This window comes from Anser brachyrhynchus (assembly GCF_964034855.1).
Source record: "Anser brachyrhynchus genome assembly, chromosome: 4".
NCBI classification, from domain to species: Eukaryota; Metazoa; Chordata; class Aves; order Anseriformes; family Anatidae; genus Anser; species Anser brachyrhynchus.
In genome coordinates this window covers 15,912,401-15,935,032 of record NC_137698.1, presented here as the reverse complement: position 1 = coordinate 15,935,032, position 22,632 = coordinate 15,912,401, and the positions used below count along the sequence as shown (strand labels likewise).

The window sequence follows — 22,632 nt, the reverse complement described above, 5'->3', positions numbered from 1 at the left end:
ACGGGATATAGGGAAAGGAAGAGAGAACTAGGAAAGTGACAGTTTATCTGCTATACAAAGCTCCCTTTTTGTCTCAGCATCAACTCTGTCATCTCTCATTGTGTCTCTCAGACAGATCACAAGATTTTTCTCTTACTGCCTCCTCCTCCTCCGTCTCCTCTGACACTTTTCAAGATCAGATGACACTGCTGATAAACAAATGCCTCTCCCCTCAGTAGCAGCCAAAAACTGGCAGCATGTGTGCTTTCATCTCCCGAGGGCCAGAGAAGTCATTCAGTTTCATCTCCTTTCTGGCAGACCTAACAGTATTTTTCCCTCTTGGAGAATGTGACAGAAGAGCTGGAAGAGGCAACAATCAACTGAAATAGTATACATGATGTCAAGTGTGGAAGACTGATTTTTTTTACCTCGTTCATCACCAGAGACTGTGAACTTGTGTGGACTTTGTCCAGTCCATAAGCCTACGTAACCAAGAAATGTGGTTCCTTGATATGCTATCTGAAACCAGGAAACATACAGTATTTTAGCATTCTGGAACTAAGCACTTTTTGAAATATAAGCAACATTCCAAAACGGCATCCTGTACTTTTTCCTGTGACTTTCATATATTGTTTTGGAAATCCCTTTAAAACCCTTTGCCTTAAATTATAGTAAACCTTGCAAAGTAAATGATAAAAAGACTCTGGGGACCACAATACACTGTATTTCATTTGTTAATGATCACCAACTGCTACAAAAATTTTGCTCAAGTTAGCAAGGGACCAAGTAAGAAACAAAGAATTCTGTATTTGCAAAAAGGACAAATGAATATTAAGAAAATGAAACTAACGAGGACTGCACTAGCAACTAGTTCATTTTAGACAATATTCAGCTAAAACATAAACATTGGTCAATAAAATTAACAAGACCTTAGAAAGGGCCAAAAAATTGGTCCCTGCCAAAACTGATCTCTTTTCTACATTGTGTAGTATTTCCTTTTTTTTTATGCCTTGGCATTTTCTTCTTTTACCATCTCCTTCCAAATAATGATCTTGACACACTAGATTACACTGTTTTATTTGTTCCAGTTTTTCACCACTAACTGCATGTCCAGAAAACAAAAAAAAATAGCACTCATCCAACATTCCTAGAAAGAGGGACTGTGGTGCTCTGATAATTCAGTAAACCTGGGTTGGGAACCATATTCCCAGATTAAATGCTGCTGCCTGTGCAGCTGTACAACCACACACCATTGCTTCACAGAATACCACCCAGCCACACCAACCACAGTTCATACCTGTCCACTTTTTATAAACTGCACATCAATTGTAATTTTACTTAATATATCTACAAAGTCATAGTCCAGGTTCCGACCGTGGTAAATGTTTCCTTTTTCATCCTGAGCAACAATACTAGTACAGAACCTTAAAAAAAAAAAAAAAAGGATAAAATTATTTTTGAAATATAAGACAACATTATGACAACACTTTCAACATTACAGTCTAGTTGAACTAGCACAGCACTTCGGGAGTAACTGAGTTTATTTTCTTCTAAGTACTTTACACATGGAAGCATACAAATAAGAGCTCACATTACATCATTAACACTTGCAATTCACAACCTGAAAGAATAGTCTCACCTTATACTTTTTCATATAATTTCACACAGCCTTTACTTTCAATTTAAAGGAAAAAGAAAAGTACGAGAAAGTTTGACAGTGTCCTGTACAAGTCATGCACAATATCCACAAGGTAAAGACTTTCCAGAGAGCCTGGCATACAAAACTGTACAATATTTAACTTACGACATCCCACCTGACTTAGAAAGTCAAAATCCCTGCTACTGTCTGTACCAGGTCAGATATAACAGACCAAGCAGGAATCATGATTTCCACTTAGGAAAAATTTCATTATTTCAAAACTTACTTTTTCTAAATCAAGTTGAAAAGCCAACATCAAAAAATGTCCACAAAGTATCAGTTTGAAACTTTTTTGATTTCCTTTTTTTAAATTATAGATTGTTTCATTTCTATCTGGACCCTGATTATATTTTGATTACAGTTAGCTTAAATGTTCAAACAAAATCTTTTCAGTTTGGAAACTGACTACTTTCAAAGCGTTGACCATTTCAACAGCAGTCTAACTTCTCTGGGACAGGAAGTGTGCTGAAACTCATTTTTCAGTAATAGTTTCACTTTCATGGAAACAATTTTTAGTAAGTATGTTGTTCAAGAAGTATGCTGTTGCACAATGATCTTAAGATATATGTTTTATCACTTAGGTTGCCCTGTGTGGAATCGAGAGTCGGATTCAATGACCCACGTGGATCCCTTCCAACTCAGGATACTCCATAATTCTGTAATTGAATTAGCAGGTAATTCACAACTTATTTTCTCTGGAGTTGTAAGTTTGTCATCCCAGTGATGCACAGCACTGTCTGTTAAAATTGTAAAGGTAAAGAAAAGTTGCAGACCGGTAGTTTGCTCCTGGTTGCTGTTCATTCTGGAGCATTGTTAGAGTCGAGAAACTTAAAATTTCATAGGTCTTATGGGGGCTCAGGATGATGAGCATGCTCTGTGAAATATGAAGAACTAGCATTTAAAAGACTATCTTATTGGGTATGCTGCTCTGTACCTCATTCAAATAAGCATGCAAACTGCCTCCCAGCTGAACATCAGAAATGGTATCAGATCGAACAGCGTGATTTATCTGCCATATCTTTATCTGCCTTGTCAGATACTACGCTAAAATGAATCTGTGTCCACGTCCGTCAGATTTCCATTACTCTCAGTCACTTACGCAGTGGATTCATAGGCGAAGTTAAGCAGAACTCCGTCGCCCAAACTGATTCCCAGGGCTTTGCACAGCCCCAGGATTTCCCCTGCGAAGGGCTGTGGCATGAAGGACTCCAGCTCTGCTGCAATTGGCTCAATAACTTCGTGGACCCATTTTGGTACAGTTTCACTGCAAAACACGCTCAAGGCATTAGCTACCTATTAGCTGAGAAAGAGACAAAGAGGCTTGCAACTTATGCTCCACTGAGTGCCTGTCCCAAACCGGGACCAGCCGTGCCGGTTGACACCGACCACTTAGCACCCTCGCCCCGCATCCCAGCCCTCGCTACACCTCATCACCTTTCTACGCATCCCTCGAGCACCCTGCACGACCCAGCCATAAGCCACAGCCCAGGCGACCTGGGGACAATTCAGAGCCCTTCAGCCCCTGCACAGCTGGCCCCGCCACCCCACCCCGTCCCAAGGAGGGTCCCCCCGCCGCCCCACACTCACTCGATGACCCGGGCGACGGCGGCGCGCAGGAAGGCGGGCTCGAAGTGCCGCAGCACCGGCAGCCACCGCTCCCCGGCGGGGCTGTCCAGGCTTACGTTGCACAGCAGCGGGGCCGCCCCGGGGCCGGCTGCCGCCGCCGTCCCGCACAGCACCACCACCACCACCAGCCCCCACAGCCGGGAGCCCCACGCCGCTGCCTGCCCCATGCTGCTGGAAGTGGCCGCTGCGGCCCCAGCCGTGCCCGCAGCCCCACGCCCCCGAGGGGCGGCTCAGGGGGAAGGGCCACGATATGGCGGCGGCGCCGCGGGCCCCAACGGGAGCCTCGCCTCAGGGAGAAGGCGGACGGTCACGGCCTCGCCTCTCCCGCCCCGAGCTTCCCCACTGGCAGCAAACGAGTAAAGGAGAGGTTAGTGCCTGTGTTTCGTTTCCCCTAGCGCTGGTTGATAAATACCTGAGAGAAAGAGGGTCTACGCCCTCGGTTTTAAAAGGAGGGTAGAGGGGAAACTCGAGAAAGGGAGCACAGCTTGTGAAATTGGCTCTTGGGCACGTTGTGAAACTGGGCACAGCTCCTCCTGCCACACATATACCCGGGAAACTGTGCACAGCTGTTCAGCGAAGAGAGAATAGTGCAAGGGGGTTTCCTACAAATGTATATGGCATTCCTACTGTTCTCCCCTACCTGTGGTCTCCAGACCCTGCCAAGTCCTCCGCCAGCACCCAGTTACTTGCCCCATTCCCTAGAGAAGAGGAGTTATCCCCATCTTTCCCTTAGGAGAAGCCTTAATTTTCATTTACAGCCTCCAATAGAAAGTTGACTTTCATTCTGTACAAGCTCCCTCTCCCTCAAGCTTGTGTTTTTTTCTTTAGGATACAGGATGTGACCAAGAAAACCCAGCCACAAGCAAGACAAATGGTAATTAAAAGTGATACAATTGTGTATTCAATGTAAATATACCTATGTTGAGTGAATGGTGGTACAGGATATAAACATTAAGCTGGTTTCTTGAAAATTGAAAACAAGAAAAAACACCCCACCATATGTTCTATTACACTGTGCATATGTCACCTGTTTCTCCTCCCCAAGGAAATGAAACAAAACTTGACAAAGGGTAGTATAAGTAAGCTATCAGGGAAACAGGTGACTAGGTAAGGGGCAGAAAGGCCATTAGCAATCCCAGGTGAGGTAAAGGCTGAAACAGGAGTTGAACCTTTACTTTAAGGTAAAGAATGCATAGACCAATGTTTTTCTCACACATTCTCACAAAAAATCAAACACAAGCAAGTATTACCAAACAACGCATGGATATGGGAGAACAAGACTGCATATTTCTCCTGCATGTGACATTACCCTTCTATTTAAATGGGAATATGGATTAATTTTATTTTTGTTACCTTCATAGACTAAGCTGTTCTTTCCCTCCGTGTGGCTTTATTAGTAGTAAACGTCCTAAAAACAACCACTTACTAAGTCTGTGAAATCACAGCGGTAAGACAGGTATAAAGTGTATACGTTATGTTTAAGGGTTGAGCTGGAATATTCATTTTCCTTCCAGTTATCTATTCATTAATTGAATCAAGTCAAATAGTTTTTACAGTGAGGTTGTATGTTTTAATTAATACTTACACATACAAAAACAGCTGTAAATAAATTATATTCAATAAAAGACAACTGCCTTATTTCCTAGAATGCTTTAAAAACCAAAAGCCTGCAAGGATTAAGGCCTCTTTGGTCTGTCCTATAGATGCAATATCCAACTTCGCAGCAGCCTTCAATTTATAATTCTGAACAGAGTAGAGATGAATCCATAAGGCAATTCAGTACTTTTTTCTTCTTTAAGAGAGTGGAAGATAAGCATTTCTAGGTTTCCTGTTTCTTCAAGGATGATTAACTATTCTTCTCCTTTACCATTTTATTTCAGCAGCCGTTTTCTCTGTCTCAGAAGTGCATCTCTAAGAGCCAGCTGGAATATGAAACAAGAGGGATATTCAGGTATTTCAAACTCTTAGCTTTAACTATTACGGAAACAGTATCACATTGACAATCCTCTTCAATATGCCCATCGTACACATCCCATTGGTATTGTAGGAACCAGACATTTGCAGATAAGATCACCAAACTTTTAAAGAGAATGCTACAGCTAACAGCTTCCATCATCTATGCTGAGATAGACATTTATAGAGGCTTTTATGTATTACAGATAAGTAAGACTGCAAGATGAGAAATTAACCTGAATTGTCTTTAAACCAGTTGACTCAGGTGCTAGTAACACTAACTACACCAGCATTGAGTAGGCAGATCACAGACAAAGGAGCTAGCCACACAGCTCCTTCCTACTGCTGTTTTATGACTACCTATACTCAAGTTCAAAAGCCACTCAAACCTGGCTGTGAATATAGACAACCTGAATCTGACGCAAGAAGCTGGAAGGTAGTAAAATATCAGAATGCAGTTGAGAAATTGTTTATAGATTTCTACAGAAAACAGGAGTACAGCATTACCTTCAGCTGTAAAATTAAGAACTTTTGGTAGCACTTACACAGACAGATCTAATTGATGGTAAGTCTCGTTAAGCTATTTTCATTAAGTAAGCATAATACTAAGGAAGACTCCTAAAATTTATTCAATCTCAGAGAAATACTAATAATCGATCAGCTAAAACTGGGAGCAGTAACTGGCAAGTGCTAACACATTGGCAGAAATGCTGTGGTTGCTTAGTTAAACAGTATAGTTAAGGAAAGAGTAGGGCTTCAAAAAATAAAACATTCATCAATGCATCAGATCATCATTTAAGATCCTACATAGTTAGGAAAAGGATTGAGTAACAAGTTGTTCTTCTACAGACTTGTTTGGCAAGAAGAGATGAGAAAAAAAAACTTCAGTCCAACTGAGAGCTAAGTAGGATTAACAGGAATTTTTTGAGATTATTACAAAGCTGCTTTTCAAGGGTAGGAAGGAGATGCTGCAATTTTTAATGAGTGCCATACACAGTCTCTTTAAAGTGATATATTATACACGTTTTTGTTGGTAAAGGGATTTAGATCTTGACTATAGACAACATTCCATTTTATTCTACCACTGAGGAGGGCAGCAGAAGGAATTATCTTAAAAACTACAGTACTCCAACCCACTTTTATTTTTACAGTACTTCCCAATCACCGTCAACAGGACTGATGCTGTGGTCTAACTTAAATTAGAAGAAAGTAGAAGGGTACTTTCATTTCACTGTTTAGCTGTTACACTGGAACTCAAAACATTGAATCAGGAGTAAGGACTGAAAACATTCAAGATGACTTTATAAAAACAGGGAACCAAGTTTAAGAGTCAGTATAATCTCAAAAAAAAAAAGATTAAAGGCACTACACTACAATGGAGATGTTTTTGAGCACATGGACACCTGCTTTTTACATATATTTTTTAAAAGAACAAACTGCTAAGAATCCTATCTCAGCAGCTAATCCAAAACTCTTGGGCTAAAATTACACCCAACTTCTCAAGAGAAGGACAGAGAATTAACAGTAGTTTCCTAAAAGCACATGGACTGTTGATTTGCTACATTGTCTGTGTTTTAAGTACTGGGCTAAGGTGTCAGCCTTATACAAGGCAAAACAGAATGATAAAAAACAAAAAACTATACAGGATATTAGTCCAAGTCTTCTTCTTGAAGAAGACTTGTTGAGTCTATAAACTTTTTCAGTATTGTTGCTGTTAAGACAACAAATGGCCAACAAATACACATCAACTTATTATGATCCTGGAAACAGCTCACAAGGACAGAGGAGGGTTTGTGAAAGCAGCACCTGAACATGCCCTACCACAAGACAACACTTAAGTAAACACAAATCAGTAACACAAAAAAAGAAGCCAGCACACTTGGATTCTTATAGAAGTTTTTCCTCAGAACACCTTCAAAGTAGTTCAGTTTTGTAACACCCTGTAACACTCCTGACTGGCCACCTGCCAGGTTAGATAAAGGGATTTTAAGGCCGATTTTTGTTGTTAACACAGATCTACCCTGCCAAGGTGAAACACAGTAGGGCAAAACAATATGCCTGTATTAACACCAGCAACAGCTGCCACAGTTTAGGCATTAACCCCAGCTGTGAAGCATCACAGAAGTGAGGGGGCTCTGTCCACACTCCATGTCTGCCACTTCATCTAACCCCAGCTGTGTGGGGAAGCTACATGGGCTCCCTGGCCAGTGCCCTCAGGGACGAAGTTATCAACCTTAAGTTTCTGCCTCACCTTTTAGTTATCCCTTCAGCTACCCTGGCACAGCTGCCTGTGGGAATACACGGTAACTGGACTACCAAACAGATGCATTTTTAACTTACATGTGATTTTGGGAAGACTGTTTTGAATCCTGCATCAGCCCCATAGCTAAGCTCGTAACTGAGGAAGCAGTAGAAGGCATGGGCATCGCCACTGAGAACAGAGTATTGCCAAACTATGGCAGCAGGCTAAGCCAAGGAAGCGACTTATTTTTCTGATTAGCTTTAAAAAGTTCTAAAGAGCAACTGCATCTGAGCCTTAAGTGCATTTGTATCAAGCATTCAGATGACCTCAAGCCAGGACAGCTGAGTCCATAATATGACAGTAATAAGAGAAAGGTCAAAGACAGACTATGGGAGTAAAGAAACACACACTAGAAGCCTGTCCTGAAGACCAACTCCACTGTATCGTGGGAAAGATTTCTTCTATCACAATATTAGTTTGAACATGATCTGTTATTGCTTAAAGGGAAAAAAGAAATCAAACCACATTTTAATCATCTTGCTAGCCTACCCATGATTTTGCAACAGTGCATGGTTCTTTGTGCATAGTCACGAGCAGATTCTGACAAAGCATTCTCCTCCACCCCCACAGTCTCTGATATACTTCCTCTGGGTAGGTTTCATGGGAAGCAACCTAGCTCACAACTTCTTCCAGTGATTAATCCATCAAATTAAACACCAAAATCTTAGGGTATAGGATAGACAGCACTTCACCAACATTACAAGTTTATTACTCAGACTGCCCCACCTAATTTCAACATTAAACGTTACCTGTTTTTCCCTGAAAGAACGCTTATTTTTGGTCCGGACATTATGGCTGTATCTCATCATCATAAAGTTCTTCTGCTTTTTCTTCTCTTTATTGGTAGAGCTGGCAAATGGGTTAATTCTTGTTTTCTTTTTCACAAATTCTTTTCTATCCGTTTTTCCAGCCTAGAATAGACAACACACCATAATAAGAGAAGGCCATTTGTCCTTCCCTACAGTAAACGTCAGCTGCTAGGGTGACAGGTTCTAGAGCAGCAAGCATACATCCAGATTCAGTATGACTTCCTGTGTGTATTAACTGCATTCCTCCATGCTGGCTGTATTAAGTGTCAGTGAAAATGGGGGTGTCTGTATTTTCATCTTCACCTGCGACCAGCAAGAGGTTGCTTATCAGTTACAGCCACGATGCAACAGTAAAAAATAACTTAATCAAAACACAGATGGCAGCTGGGCATCTGTCTTACAGATTCAACACCACCTCCTTATTCCACAGGAGACAAGAACACAAACCCCACAAATGTCTAAAAAGAGGATATGAAACAGCCCAGTTCCTCACCATTGCAGTTGCCAATCTTGTCTCCTTATCTGACCTCGGCTTCTTATGTAGATGTTCGATATCTCTGAGTGAAAGCAACTCGCCCCTACGCACACAGAAATCCAACAGAAGGCTGTCAAACACAAAACATCATCTGGCCAGAACACCAAAATGTCCTCCTGACCTTTTGTCTCTCACCCATCTCTTAGGCCATTGTTCCCCTATACACATTCACACAGGCACTTTTTGTTCTTCCTCTCAGGCTAATCCTCATGCTTGGGACAACCCATACAAAATTCTCTCATGACTGTTTTTTGAGTCCAGCTTGAACCACAACATTTAAGAAACTCTGGAGATACAGACTTGCAAGTACTGCTAAAAAAATAACACAATTTAAAAAATAAAATTCCTCTGAACAAACAAACTAGTCCCAGTTTCCATTGGCCCCCCCTTGCTTTTTTCTCCCAGGTATAAATAAATCCCCCAGGCCAGGATCCATTCTAGGCCATGTGGCTGTTTGCCACCTGCCACCATGGGATAACAGCCAAAAGCAGAGCTCTGTACCCTACGGCAATTAAAAATTTTATCACCAAACTGTGGGGAAAAAAATGTGCTTGACAATATTTCACATCCTACCTGCTCTCCTCTTCATCATCTATTTCAATATTTTTCCTCTTTGCAGCTTTGCCTGGTGCAGAATTAAGCTCTTTGGAGAGCTGAGCAAGACGTATTTTGTGGAAGTCTTCTTGAGTTAGCAGCCTGCTTGTACTGACTGCTGCAGCTTTAGCTTTCCGTTCCTCTATAGGCATGCTTTTCATCTTCTCTGCCTTCGAAACAAGTACAAAAGGACAATCATCCAGAGCTCTGCAAACCATTTGTTCTACAATCCATGACACTCTTGCCTCCCAAATATCCACACAGGGGGAACAACGCTGGGGAACGCTATAAACAGTTATTAGGATTCTTAAGAGTCATATCTAACATGTGGTATTAAAAAAAAAAAAAAGAGTACTTTATTTCCTCTGAAATACTAAGGAGTTGAAAGTTACCATTGCTTTGAAGGAGCTTAGCACTGGAAGAGAATTCCCCAACTCTCCCCCCTCACCCTGACAGCAAACATATTTCAGCACAGGTGCAAAAACATACTTCAACTCACTGATTTTGGTCAAGTTACCATGCAGGTAAGGTAGTTATGAGCAGCCATGAGAAGGTAGAACATGAGAATGTGGACTGCTATTAACAAGTCCCTTTTCTATTTGGGGGTAGAACACGCTTGGAACTCACCACTTCTTGCTGCTCCTCATCTGAAGAGTGGTGGACGTCAATCCACTCTCCATCTTCATCATCTTCCCCCTCACTCATACTAGCACTTTCCCATCCATCTGCTCAAGGGAACAAATGCACAGAGCTGCTAGTACAGAGCTGGTTGAACTTTTTGCATTTCAAATTATTTCAGAGCAGATCCTAAGCTCTCACTGCCTTTTACTACCTAACTACATTTGTGCCCAGGGACACACTCAAAACTGTAGGATCTCAGCATCCCAGCCTCAGAACTACATAGACGTTCATAAGACTTAAGATACTTCACACATTTGATCATTAGTTGGGAGTAATATTTCTAGACATCCACGGTTGAACAAACCAATAGCTCTCATGCTGTCCCACTGGCAAGTTCAGCTACCAAATTCTACCTGGCCTGCAAAGTCAAAGCATCACACGGGTATAACTCTAAAAGCAACTGATTCAGAGCTGTACAAAGACATCTCAGCCTTCATTTCTTAGCGCACCTACATCGTGTGCAGCTATGGACAGCTATTGTGGACAGCTAAGCGTACAGCTATGGACACCAATTTTTAGTGATAACCACATACGGCAGCGTAAGATATTTGAACACACACAACAGGCTTGTTAAAACCTGTTCTATCTTGTCATTACTGTGAGCTGCAGTCCCTTTAAAACATTTTTGTTATGAACTTAAATAAACCTGCAACAATGGTGAACAAAGCCTTTACAGGAAATGCATTTACATACATTTCTTTCATTCTAAAGAATGCCAACCATAGAGGATAGCTAATCAGTTTGCAGCAAGTCACTGTTGCAGCAAATTGTACCAAAACCCTATGCTTTGTAAAGCGTAACTCTCAAGTTATGTTCAAGGCCCTCAAAACAAGCAGCTGCATTTAGGAGAATCTCTGAAGAAACACTAGTTTACAAATGCTAATCCTTACCACACTGCATTCAGCAACATTTCCGGCCCCCTCCACTTTATATAACCCAAGGAAGGAAGCAATGCAATTTAAAGCAAAGTTGCTCTCTATGACCTATTTTGCTTCTCTCTGCTGTTCAAAATCCCTCTTTCCTCTCTCTCCTCTCTTTCATCTCTTTATTATATGAAGCAATGCAGTGACTATCAGATCTCTCAGGATAAATTGCACTTAACTCGAGGACAGTATCCATGCTTCTTAATGGATAAATATGGACACATACAAACCATGCAGCATGTGACAGCAGCAAATGAAATGCATGAACGCCAAGTCCAAATAAAATCTTAGCAGCAATGATGCACAACATGGAAGTAATAAAGAAAAAAGGCCAACCTTCCCCTTGGTTTTCTCCTTTTTCCTCTTCATTCACAACCTCCAGTACTTCTGCTCCTGGAATATAGTCTTTGGCATCCAGTTCTCCATATTCATGAATCCTGGCTTCCACCGAGGCTTCAGTAGGTTTACCCTGTAAGTAAATAAAACACATATTAAGCAGGCTGCCATCTTAACTCACACAAGCCTATAAAAATAGGGGGTGGAGTTGTAGGAAAGAAATTCCGCCTGATGAAACATGAAAAGATCTTGAATTACTATAGAGAAGTTGAACAAACTGCAGGAAGACAGACTTCTGCAGCATGAAGCTTCTGTCAATAAGTTTGATGAGTCTGAACTAAAGAAGCCTTGAAACAAGAGAAAGCCATGTCAAAATGCAGCAAGGGAAAAGGCCTGGAGAGAAAAAAAATGTGTGATTCCATCACATTCTCAAGAGGCTCTGAGAGTAGTTATTATTTTTGAGCACATAAGCTTACATTTATAGTGAACGCAATGCAGAGGAAACACTTACTCTGTATTTCTTCTGTAGCATCTCTGGGTTCAGCGAACGGAAGAGGTGTATCAGAGTTCTTGCAGACATCGTCACATCTAGCCAGAAAAATAGAGTCAGGACTAAGTATAGTAGAGCAGAATCCTGAGCAAACCAAAGTGTACTGAGATAAACAGTATTACAGCCTATTCATGTATTTTCTGAAATACTAGCTCCCACTGATTTCTCCAATGCAGGATCCAGCTCTCAGGGCCAAATCTTTGTTAACAAGCAGCTGCCCTTCTCCAGTTCTGCCAGCTGTTTCCCTTGCCATAACTACCCATGACTGTTTGACTAAGTATATGCATAGAAATGCAACAGACATTAAAAATGGTATCTCTCAGCCCACCAGAAAATGCAGTACTATTATGAAGGCTGTAACAGAGGACCAGATGACAAGAAAAAAGGAAGAAAGATCTAAGAGTCATATCCATATAACATACTCACTTTTATTTTTATGAGTCTTGTAGTGAGCAAGGTCATGGAGCAGATCTTCAGTCATGGCTAGTGGACATCTCGCTGTGATTTCTTTTATTGCATTGATTCTAAAAATTAAAAGTGAAATATTTTCCTGAATAACATGGTTGGGAGAGACACTCACTGGCCCAGTAATAGACTGAATTATCTCAAACTTGATGAATCTTCTGAAGCGTTAGGTGTAACAGAGGGGAACATAACAGGATGCTCTCTGCCATAGTTCTCCAAAACTTCTCCCAAAACTTCCATCTTTGGTCCATACTCTACGCTCTCCACCTACTATTTCGTAGGATTTTGGACCTCAGGATTCTGCAACTAAAAGCTAGGTCCAACCATACATATTTGCAAAAAGCTGTCAAACAATCACCAGGCCTAGGCAAGGCCAAAATCAAGAAATAATTCTCCTGTCAAGCATGGGCAGACAAACAACACTATAAAGGAAACCTGTGTGCTTACACCAAGTTTCTTTTTATCATCTTCATGCACACACACAGTACACTAAACTTGTTGCTAGACTATAACCATGTTAAGAGGAAAAAAGTAGTTCATGAAAATATTCAAAACATAGCTGCCCATAGTAGCTTCCCCTGCCAACTACTTCATCTTCTTCAGGCACAGCTCAGCTCTCTCCTACATTTACTGGTCATATTCTACTCTGCCTACACCAGACCTATTACAAAAGCATACTTTCTTCAACAGAGATAGCAAGCAATTTATAGTTTCACTAACAGCAACACTTGAATTTGTTGTCAGTAAGAAAATTTAATCTACTAGACAGTAAAAGTCTAGAATTACGATGCTGTCTACTCACTGTGTGTATACAAATCAAAGTTATTTTGATTCAAACACAAGAGGGTGTACCCTCAAACTAGAAATAACATAGTACTTGGGAAGGAAGAAAAACACAAGACCAAACAAGAAATCAAAAAAGGCCATCACAAAATCCAAAAGAGTTAAGTCACAGCACTGGCTAAATACAGAAACCCATTGCGCTGAGGAATTTACAACACTGACAAGAAAATTAAGGAAAGTTTATGTTTACTGTCTTGTTTTTATTCAAGCTGGTTCTTAAAAGCAAAGATGAATGACAGGAATAGGCTGAAGGTCATTTCAAAAAATGGAAAATATTTTTCCACATTCAGAGTTTTACGGTTGTAATAAAATTCTGTACTCACCCTACAGTCATGACTTCCCCAGAATTCTTGTCAGTGACAAAGTTGTTGGCGATGGTCATCAACACTGACTGGATAATCTGAAAATACAGAAGAAAGGGTAAATATACTTACTATTTAATATAATTGTGAGGTGATTACATCTTATTAACAGAGCTCTTTTCACAGAAAGGCAGAGCTTGTGACTTAACACTATAGCCTGCAAATAACTTCTAGACAAATTCTCCTGCAGAAATTGAAGACCTTGAGCATTGGGGCTGTATCCCTTTACAAAAAACAACAACCTGTAACTTGCAGAAGTTGTCAAAGAGCAAAAATTCCCACGTGGTTTTCAAGAAAAAGGGTCTGACCGGATTCCTTGTCCCCCATCCCCAGTGAATGCACTTAACACTTCCAGCTTGCACACTGTCCATTTTAACATCACCAAAAGTTTATGGAATACTGACCTCGGGTGGTACTAGCTGATGCGAAGCTTGTGCCGCAAACAGAAGAATCTTTGTCACTTCTGGAAGTAAAAATAAAAAGGAAGGGGGAGAAGTTGTCCAAGTACATCAGTGCAACTTATTTTGGCCATTACCCACATCCACCAATACAGCTAAGTCAATGAGATCCTAAGCTTCTAAGCATCAAAGCCATTCGAGGCTGAAGTTATTTGAGACATCTTGTACTTCTCTCTCACAAAGCATTAGGAACACATCTGGATCTCTACCCCAGCAGCAGTGCAGACCCTTTATAGCCAGCTACACCAAAATACATGTTTCCATTCTAGAGTGAAACAGAAGGAAAAAAGCAGCAAAAGGCAGTCACAGCTTTGCTCAACAAGTCAGGTTCTGCAAGGAACTAGGAACTCACTTGATCCCATTGCTGAAGTTTCTCAAGCACTTAAGAGCATCAAGTGGACACAGCTTCCAGGAAAGTCCAGTTTTGGACAACTGGAGCCTTTTGCCTCCTTCATCCACAATCCCTGGACTATTCTTGCTTCCAACTTTGCTACTGCTACCTGCTCACAGCACCACTTAGGAAGTGACTGTACATGTGAAATGACAGACCAACACTGTTATCAACTAGTAGCTGCTTACCTCTCTGATGGGGCTGTAGAAATCTCTGAATGAAGGGGTAGAAATTAAAAAGAAAAAGCTGCAGGGAAGATAAAAGTTGTAACAGGTTAGTCGCTTCTCTTTTGAGACCACTTTTATAACCTGACATGCTGTAAACAATCAACAAACCTACACAGCCTGCTCTGAAAATGCCTCAGATTTTATTGTGTAACACATTTCACCTGTCTTGAACTTGAAATACATAGAGGTGAGGAAGGGACTTTTTCCAACGAAATTAAGATTCAATGCCAAAATCTGAAATCCACAGTGGTTCTTGTTTGACTGCACAGAAATCCAGTTGGGTGGTCTGCTGCACAATGATGTGCCACTTCTTCCCATAGCTTCAGGAACATAGTCCTCTCAAAACAGAGACTGTCCCTAAATTCATGCTCATTTAGCATCTGAGTCCCTTCACTAACTTCTCCAGCAAGCCTAAATGAATATTTGATGCTGAAGCAGCCTAACACCTGGACACACACCTCCCAAGTGACAAGTACTTCATATTCCTCCTGGACTTACACATGGTAAGTTCTACTTAAGCTTTATGCAATGAGGAAATAGCATGGGCTCAGGTTTGACACCACTGCAACACTGGGGTCTCCGTGATGTGCGAGACCTGACAATTCAGATGCCCTGGTCACTGGGAGGAATGCTTTGGGCAGAGACCAAAGCACAAAGTAGCAGCTCTATGTGCCTAGGTGTGAACCCAGTAGTGTCAAAAAAAACAACTGGACTTTCTTATGCTCCCTATATTCAAGAGTGCTCATACAGCCACAGTGAGCATTTCCACCTTTTTGTTAGCCTTGAGGATACCCACAAGGACTAGTATTTCCCTCGCCCCACAGAGCCCGGCCCCAAGAGGAACAGATTCTTAAGGAAGTCTGATCACACTTTGGTTATACCTCAGAGTGCTGTTCTTAAGCTATTGTTAGACTCAATTAAAAAACTACACTGAAGACACAAGTTTTTAAATAGGCATTTTCCCCTCTAGTCACGACATCCCAGCTATTACACACCACCAGCCTTCTCAAGCTGAATTCACTTAGTACCATACAAGCCTACATCACTGTGCCATACCATAAAGCCCACTGGCAACTCCATGGGTATACTCAGCTTCATTTTTCAACATACAGGAAAATTAACTCACTTTCCAGAGGCACAAGGCCAGAGCACACCACCACCCAACTGTCAGGTCATTACAGAATTATTATGTACCTCATGGATTCCAACTAGCCTAGATATTAGGTCCATGAGCATCATCTTCACTTCAAATCGTTCCTTACAGTTCTCCAGCTGCTTCAGCAGTTTCTCTGCAAAGTCTAGAAGAAGCAATAATAGGTTTGTGGTAGTCTCAAAAGGCACTGTGCCAAACTCAGCTGAGACTGGGTTAAAAAAAGATAGTGAAGTTCTGTTGTTGTTTAGTTTTTCTTTAAAGCTCCATTGTCCTTGCACAGAAGAAACTTAAGGTGCTCAAAGCACTGCTCCCAGTTCTTTATTTTTCCTCTCACATGCCTAGAAAATCTAAAGCTGTGCATAGGACCAAAAGAAAGGACACAAAGCAGAAGCTCTGCAACATCATAAATACAGGGTCGGTATTTAAAGCTAGTTTGTTTGTTTGTTTTAAAAAGATGCATTTCAACCCATCTGAAAAACAAAATCCCCAGAGTTTCACTACATGAGACTGTGAATGAGTCAAGTGGTATTAGACAAATGGCAGACTGATAATAGGAATACAATTCTACAAAGGCATAAGCTAAAAAAGCTGCAGAAGATGAGCTACTTCCCCTTCGCACAAACTATGGCCTTCACACATACAAGATATAAGCTGAAAGACACATCCTGATTTGTAGCAACCCGAAGCAGATGGTGCAGTATAGCTCCTTCCTTGTCTGGCCACCTACACGTGTTCCACTATGACAAGTGCAACAAGATTGGTCTCACATTTTAAGTGTTTTAAGTGTAAAAAAGCATCCTATTATCACATTTGTGTCTACTTTCATTCTCCTTGCAGAGTTTTGTCTAAATTTTAGTATCTGGGAAAAACAGTTTGAAAAACAGAATACGATGCATGCTTACCCTGGGGATCATGAATCAAATGAATAGCAGAGAAGTTGAACACCTCTGGCTTGCTCTTCTTTTTGTGTTTCTGCATGGCAAAAAAAAGTAAAGGAGACATTTTTCTTTCTATGAAATAGCTGCAGGTGCTTCAGTTTCAGGCTGCCATTGGAAGCTGCTATTCCTCATTATTCTCTTCAAAAAGAGGTGCTTTGGTTTTTAGCAAGTAAACTACCATTCTTTTCAATTGCATTAGCTTTTCAACCACCTGACCTAACAGGCAACAGGAACCACATCAAAAAGTTGCTTCTCAAGACACAGTATGCTCTAAGTAACGGACCACAAAAAGGGCACCCAAGAGCAGAACCAGTCCACAACTCAGACAAGTGTGTTTCAGAAAACTGCCCGACCAGTGGATGCTAGTATGCTCTAGAAGCCTCACCTAAATTAGATGACAAAAGATAACTATGACGACTGTGGAAACAAAAAGATTTCTGCATGTGAAGGATTAAGTTAAAACACCAGCAAGTCAAAACACCGTTCTCCTCACCCTAAGAACCTTCATCGCTTTTTCCAGTTTCTTCTTGCGCTTGGTTGTTTTCTTGTTTGTTGCATACCGCACCATCAGATCTCTGGCAGTGGGGCCATCGTCCTTCAGAAGGAACACAACGAAAACAAGACTCAGGTGAAATCAGGCTTCAAACAGGAAGCAGAAATACAAAAAGTATCAATGTACTACATTTGAAAACGGTCTCTTCCCACCTAAGTTTCATCATACAGAGATAGTAGCCTTTAAAATCACAATTCCATAAAACCATTTATATCAGAGAGATAGCTGTAATCTTTACAGCTGGGTAATCACAGGGTACTAGACAGTCACACACAATAATGGCCGTGTATTAGGAGGTTCTAAACTATAATTGTGGCAGGTTGTCAGCCTTCTCAGGGTAACTGGATTATTTCATTTGTACATAAATGGGAAATGCAGTTTGAGAGGCAGAACTGAAGGGATATCTAAAAAATTAAACCTGCCTCTTAAAAACCAAGTTAAAATCTCTTCCCACAACTCTAAAGTTACATATCTACGAATTCATTAGCTTAAAAAAAAAAAAAAGGGGGATTGGCCAGCCCTCACTTATCTCTTACAAGTGAAGAACTTCCTTCACAATGAGTATAGGAAAGCAAGGGAGCCCTTAGGCTGTAGACAGATAGTAAAGGTAACCTGCTATCAACTGGGACCAGGTGGCAAAAAATTAAACATTTTTGTGAGGTGGATCAACAACTGGAGGAAACAAAACAGAAAATTCTGTAGCACAACAGTAGATGCATTGGTGTAGTCAAAAGTCTGCAGGATAACAGAACTTTGTGAAGATTTAATCACAACACTCACCTCAGATTCTGAGTCACTCTCTTGATTCTCACTTTCATCCTTCCCAAGGAAGAACTTCAAACCAGCAACTAATACCTGAGAAATTAAGTGAAATGTAGGACATGACAAACAGACAAGAGTATTTACAACAGCCAAGCATCCTGATCTTAAGTTATGCTAAAACATTTCCAATTATTGGTAGAAAAGAATAGATAAAGAAAGCAAACAATCAGACTGAAAGCATTCTGAACAAAGTCAATTTTTGCTGCTAACCCTCATCAGCCAGAGGCACATAAAGGATCAAAAAACAGCTGGGCTTCTCAGTGACAGGAGCAAATCCAGAGACTGAAATCTTCCTAGCTTTCTGCAAAGCAATGTAATTGCTCCATGCGAATATTATTGATAACTCCTGCACAGCCGATACCTGATCAGCTGTGCTAAGCACTCCAAGCTTTCATTAGTTTATATGGGTTTGTTGGTTGTTGGGTTTTGATTGTTTGTTTTGGTTTTTAATCAACTGGAACAGCTTTTGGACTTTCACTGTGAAAGAACGTATCTCAAACCATAACATGCATTTTTAGAGCATCTAGCATTGGAAAACCTACAAAGATGACAGGCAGCCTCAGATCCACTCAAATCCCAGGCAAGATATCAGCTCTCTCCACATTTAAAAAGTAAATGCCTTAATGATGCTGATTATAAGGTCGCAATATCCTGACAGTTTCTTCTGAGTAGCAAGGGAAAGTACATCCACCCTCCCCACTCCAGCCTGCACTTGCAACAAGACAAGCATCCCATTCTGCTGCTCTGCACCTAAGCACCAAATGTGTCCTACTCCCAGAACACAAGTGGCATTTTGAAATTAAACAACAAAAGACTAATAATCAGTGAAGCTTGTTAGCAGTTTGGGTACTGAAATAAGAAACTGCATCCCCAGGATAACGGTAGCTTAGATTAAATCCAGTTTCATCAAATGACTTCTGTCCTCACCTTTGTCACTCTGGAAAAGCAAGCAGTTGTGATGACATTGACCGTTTTGGCATCATTCCTGGAATAAAACAAAACATTGCCTTTTACTTCAAGTTTTACAATCCCAAGTTATTCTCAGAAAATTAAGTTGCATGAACTAGGACTCCTAAAAATATTTTGAGTTTATATCAAGTCTTAGGTACTTAAAAGTCTACTCATTAAAACTGCAAGAAGTCTTATCTTTTCAGGAACACTAATATTTTTTTCAGCTATCCTAATTTTCCCTTTGTTATAGTAATTCTCAACCTACCACTACACCAACAAAAATCTTAACAAAGCTGCTGTGACCTTGTGCATACCATGGAATAGACTGTTTCCCTGAACACTACATATCAAAACTCCTCATGACAAATACCACCTGGCACCGCATCCTGCCTGCCAGCTGAGGCTTCTCCTAATGCCGAGGTAAAGCAGTGTTGCCATTCACCTCCCCGCATGCTGGAAACTGCTGGGAATAAGCAATACAAGAACTGCACTGTTAAGGCTCTGTCACTAACTTATCTCAGAAATACATAAAAAGCAGCAGATACATTGCACACCAGCAGCATTCCTTGTTGTATTCACACATCTCCGCAGTTTATCTCTGTACGAGAACTGGGAAGAACAACGGAATTAGAAACTGAAGGGCTTAAAAAAAACACTTTGTTTTTACAGTCAAAAAGTTGAGTGAAAAAACTACCATCTTCTCATGCAATTTTCCATTGGGTAACATCTGCTCTGGCATTTTAGAACACAAGAGGAAGATTGAGCAACATATCAGACATCAACTAGCACTAAGACAGCAACTGAACACTCAGTGCACTTTTTCTGCTTTCAGTATTTCTCTAAGCAATAATTTTTCAAGCTGGTGTCTGCTAAAAATAAAAGCTGCATTACAGCTTCACCTAAAAACAACAAAAAGCCCTCAAAGCACTTATTAGATCAGTCATCTAGAATTACCCTAGTGACTTTACGGAATAAGAAGAAACAAAATTCATTTTTTCACCGTACATCACAGACTGTATGGCAATACCAACAGCTGTATATGCAAACGTTCAAACAAGTGAGCTGCACAAGGCTTGTTTCAACTGCAATACACACAACTTGTGTATTTTCAACTAAAATGTGAAAGATTCAACTTAAGTAACTCTGAGACTTTAAGGAGGACAGCATTTCTTCCCAACTAGACCATGCTCCATAAAATCCAGCCACTGGAACACAAAGAAGATAAATATACTGAAAGTCAGAGGCCCTCCACATCACATTTTGCACAACATGCCACAAGTGATGTCAAGATGGCTGCCCTACATTAAATAGGGAAGAAGCATGGGCCTGCCAAACCTACCAAATATTCCTTCTGTAAAGTTCAATCATCACATCCAGAGAGATCTTGGCAGCAGTGGGATTGCTGTCCCTCAGCATGCTGTACATGAAGTTCTGTAGTGTCTAAGAAAAAAGTTGGGAAACATTTGTTACCAATCTTCAATAAACACAGTAGTAAAACAAAGTGCACCTGAAAACTAGAATACTTACTGTGTTTATTTTATTGTTTTTGTGCTTAGCATTTACATTCTTGATGTCTGTCACAATGTGAGTATACAGAGTCTGTACGAGAAAGAAAAAGTAACATTTGCAAGTCACACAGGGAACACTGCACATGCACCGTAATTTCCCCAAAGCCTCCAAGTACCAAAACGAGAGGCCTGATCCCTTTTAATTTGTAGTTAGAAAAACAACACGTTACCTTGTAAATCCTCATATATGCTTGATTTTCATGGATTTGAAAAAAACGTACTTAATTTACAGCACAGTGAGGAAGGAAAACAAAGAGCATGAAGCTTAACTCAAAAAATCCCACTACTGTTTCATATGTACATTCTGAGAGCAAGTTTAGTAATCCTGGTCACAGAAAGCAACTATCTCACGCTTATTGCAGAAAACACGAAATAAAGCTTTTACTAGCAACTTTTTTTTTTAAACTTAAAAATTTTCACATAGAATTCAGTAATTCCTGCTCTGACATCAACGTGCTTATGGTTTTTATGTGCAGACACATTCAAGCTGCTCAACTGCAAATGCAGGACAGGCTTACAAGCTGTTGCATGTAAAAGTGTTTACAGCGGCATGCTTCATTACTAAGAAGATATACAAATCGAGTCTTGCCTTTGGCACTTTCAGTTTCTGAAGGAGCAGACCCATGTCCCACTTATTTCACAAACATGAACAGTGGAACTGTCTACTATTTCTTCTGTTAGGCGGGTCAAAACCCACTGGAAGTCAAGCCCAGCTTTTGTAATCACAGCTTACTTTTCGTAGAAGTTTATCGTGACATCGCAGCAGCTGAAAGAAGAGCTCCAGCAAACTTGTTGGATTTATCAGATTCCTGTTTCTTAACAACATCAAAGCCTTACAGAAGGTCTGTATGGGAGAAGCAGAGATCAGAATCACAATTTCACAGCACCCCCCAGTTTCCATCTTTATTAAAAGATGCAAAAGCAAACTTGAAGCGCTGAATTCCCACAGGTATACTTGAACCAGAGGCCGTGGTCTGCCCCAAACACGTTTTGGTGGCAGCCTTACCATTCGAAGGTCTGCGTCCAGCACTGTATGGTGGTACGAGAGCATCTCTTTGAGCTGCTGCGGGAAGTTGGCCATTTGGTCTGGGTAGCAGTGGGCAACCTGGGCAAAGACAGGCTGGAGTGAGCTCGCTACTAAAAACCTTGAGTTACCAGTCAACTGCAGGAATGTGAGATGTTACAATCAACTAATAAAATTATTCATACAATAGCAGTTTATCTACACCAAAAGAAAAGTTATCAGTGAAACACTGATGTGAAACACGTGGTGCAGTTACAAGATCCTTTTTAAAACTGAACCAAAGCCTCAAAAGAAAAACTTGCCTCCCTGAGAAATGGCTAGTAACACGGAAATTTTGGTAAACACAGCTTTACAGCAGCTCGGGGAGGGCTCTGACAACAAGATGACACGAAATACAACCTCTCACAACCCCAGCAGTCGGGGGGAGGCCGCCGTGCCCGGCGAGGGGCTCGAGCCCAGCTCTGACGTTTTCCTCCGGGACAAGAGCAGCTCACCTGCGCCAGGAACATGACCAGCTCCGCCAGCTCCTTGCTGGGCTTGTCGGGCTGGAAGGTGAAGATCTCCACATGGGACTGGTAGTGGTGGTACTGCTGCAGGAACTGCAAGCACAGGAAGCGTTACTGAGGCACAAGGAACCGCGGCAGCCCCTGTTACCGTCTCCCTCGAATTATTAACCCTTTTTTCCCCCTTTTTTCCCCCCCATGCGCCACGGGGGCTTCGGAGACGCCTCACCTCCTCGGTGTAGGAGGTCGGGTCGCGCTTGATGAGGTTCTGCAGCTGGGGCAGGTTGCTGGGCAGCTTGTTGCCCTGCCGGCCCGACATGGCGGCGCCCACGTGACTGCCGCCGGGGCGCCGCCATCTTAGAGTCCCCGCCCCGCCACGGCAGCCGC

The 22,632-nt window shown here is 41.3% G+C and overlaps 2 protein-coding genes and 1 long non-coding RNA gene across 6 annotated transcripts in view; 1 reads left to right on the top strand and 2 right to left on the bottom strand.

Annotated features, from left to right (window-relative positions):
• NAAA (N-acylethanolamine acid amidase) overlaps positions 1-3,660 on the bottom strand; it is an 11,343-nt gene extending 7,683 nt beyond the window's left edge. For 2 of the 3 annotated variants that reach the window (XM_080589253.1, XM_080589254.1), the window contains exons 1-4: positions 3,266-3,660; positions 2,778-2,942; positions 1,277-1,403; positions 408-498 (exon numbers count right to left, since the gene is read on the bottom strand). In XM_080589253.1, coding sequence (XP_080445379.1) covers positions 408-498; positions 1,277-1,403; positions 2,778-2,942; positions 3,266-3,471 — 589 coding nt within the window. In that variant the 5' untranslated portion in view covers positions 3,472-3,660. The remainder of the gene's footprint in view (positions 1-407; positions 499-1,276; positions 1,404-2,777; positions 2,943-3,265) is intronic. The other variant, XM_080589255.1, reaches the window with a different exon arrangement.
• The window catches only part of LOC308193989, a 27,184-nt gene extending 22,152 nt beyond the window's left edge, over positions 1-5,032 (top strand). Inside the window, exons 3-4 of one of the 2 annotated variants that reach the window (XR_013950149.1) lie at positions 2,260-2,352; positions 4,133-5,032. This is a non-coding gene — a long non-coding RNA (uncharacterized lncRNA). Of the gene's footprint in view, positions 1-2,259; positions 2,353-3,533; positions 3,672-4,132 lie in introns of those variants that run through there. The other variant, XR_013950150.1, reaches the window with a different exon arrangement.
• Positions 4,852-22,632, bottom strand: SDAD1 (SDA1 domain containing 1). Its single transcript, XM_080589223.1, has 22 exons — positions 22,475-22,632; positions 22,237-22,341; positions 21,725-21,823; positions 21,452-21,562; positions 20,678-20,749; positions 20,490-20,590; positions 19,127-19,184; positions 18,158-18,232; positions 17,318-17,419; positions 16,789-16,858; positions 15,928-16,031; positions 14,695-14,752; positions 14,062-14,120; positions 13,619-13,695; positions 12,414-12,511; positions 11,949-12,025; positions 11,438-11,570; positions 10,125-10,222; positions 9,477-9,667; positions 8,862-8,946; positions 8,309-8,470; positions 4,852-5,226 (listed from the first exon to the last, which is right to left on the bottom strand). Exons 1-22 carry the CDS (start codon positions 22,562-22,564, stop codon positions 5,176-5,178), a joined length of 2,076 nt encoding a protein of 691 aa, XP_080445349.1. The 5' UTR covers positions 22,565-22,632; the 3' UTR covers positions 4,852-5,175.

Bases quoted from the DNA above. Each gene is read 5' to 3' on its own strand.
- SDAD1 (XM_080589223.1), bottom strand. From the start codon at position 22,564: ATGTCGGGCCGGCAGGGCAACAAGCTGCCCAGCAACCTGCCCCAGCTG. The intron at 19,185-20,489 runs GTAGGTTTGGCA...GTTTTATTCCAG, and splicing joins CTTTACAGAAGGAATATTTG to GAATGATGCCAAAACGGTCA. The intron at 14,121-14,694 runs GTAAGCAGCTAC...TTTTACTTCCAG, and splicing joins TCTACAGCCCCATCAGAGAG to AAGTGACAAAGATTCTTCTG.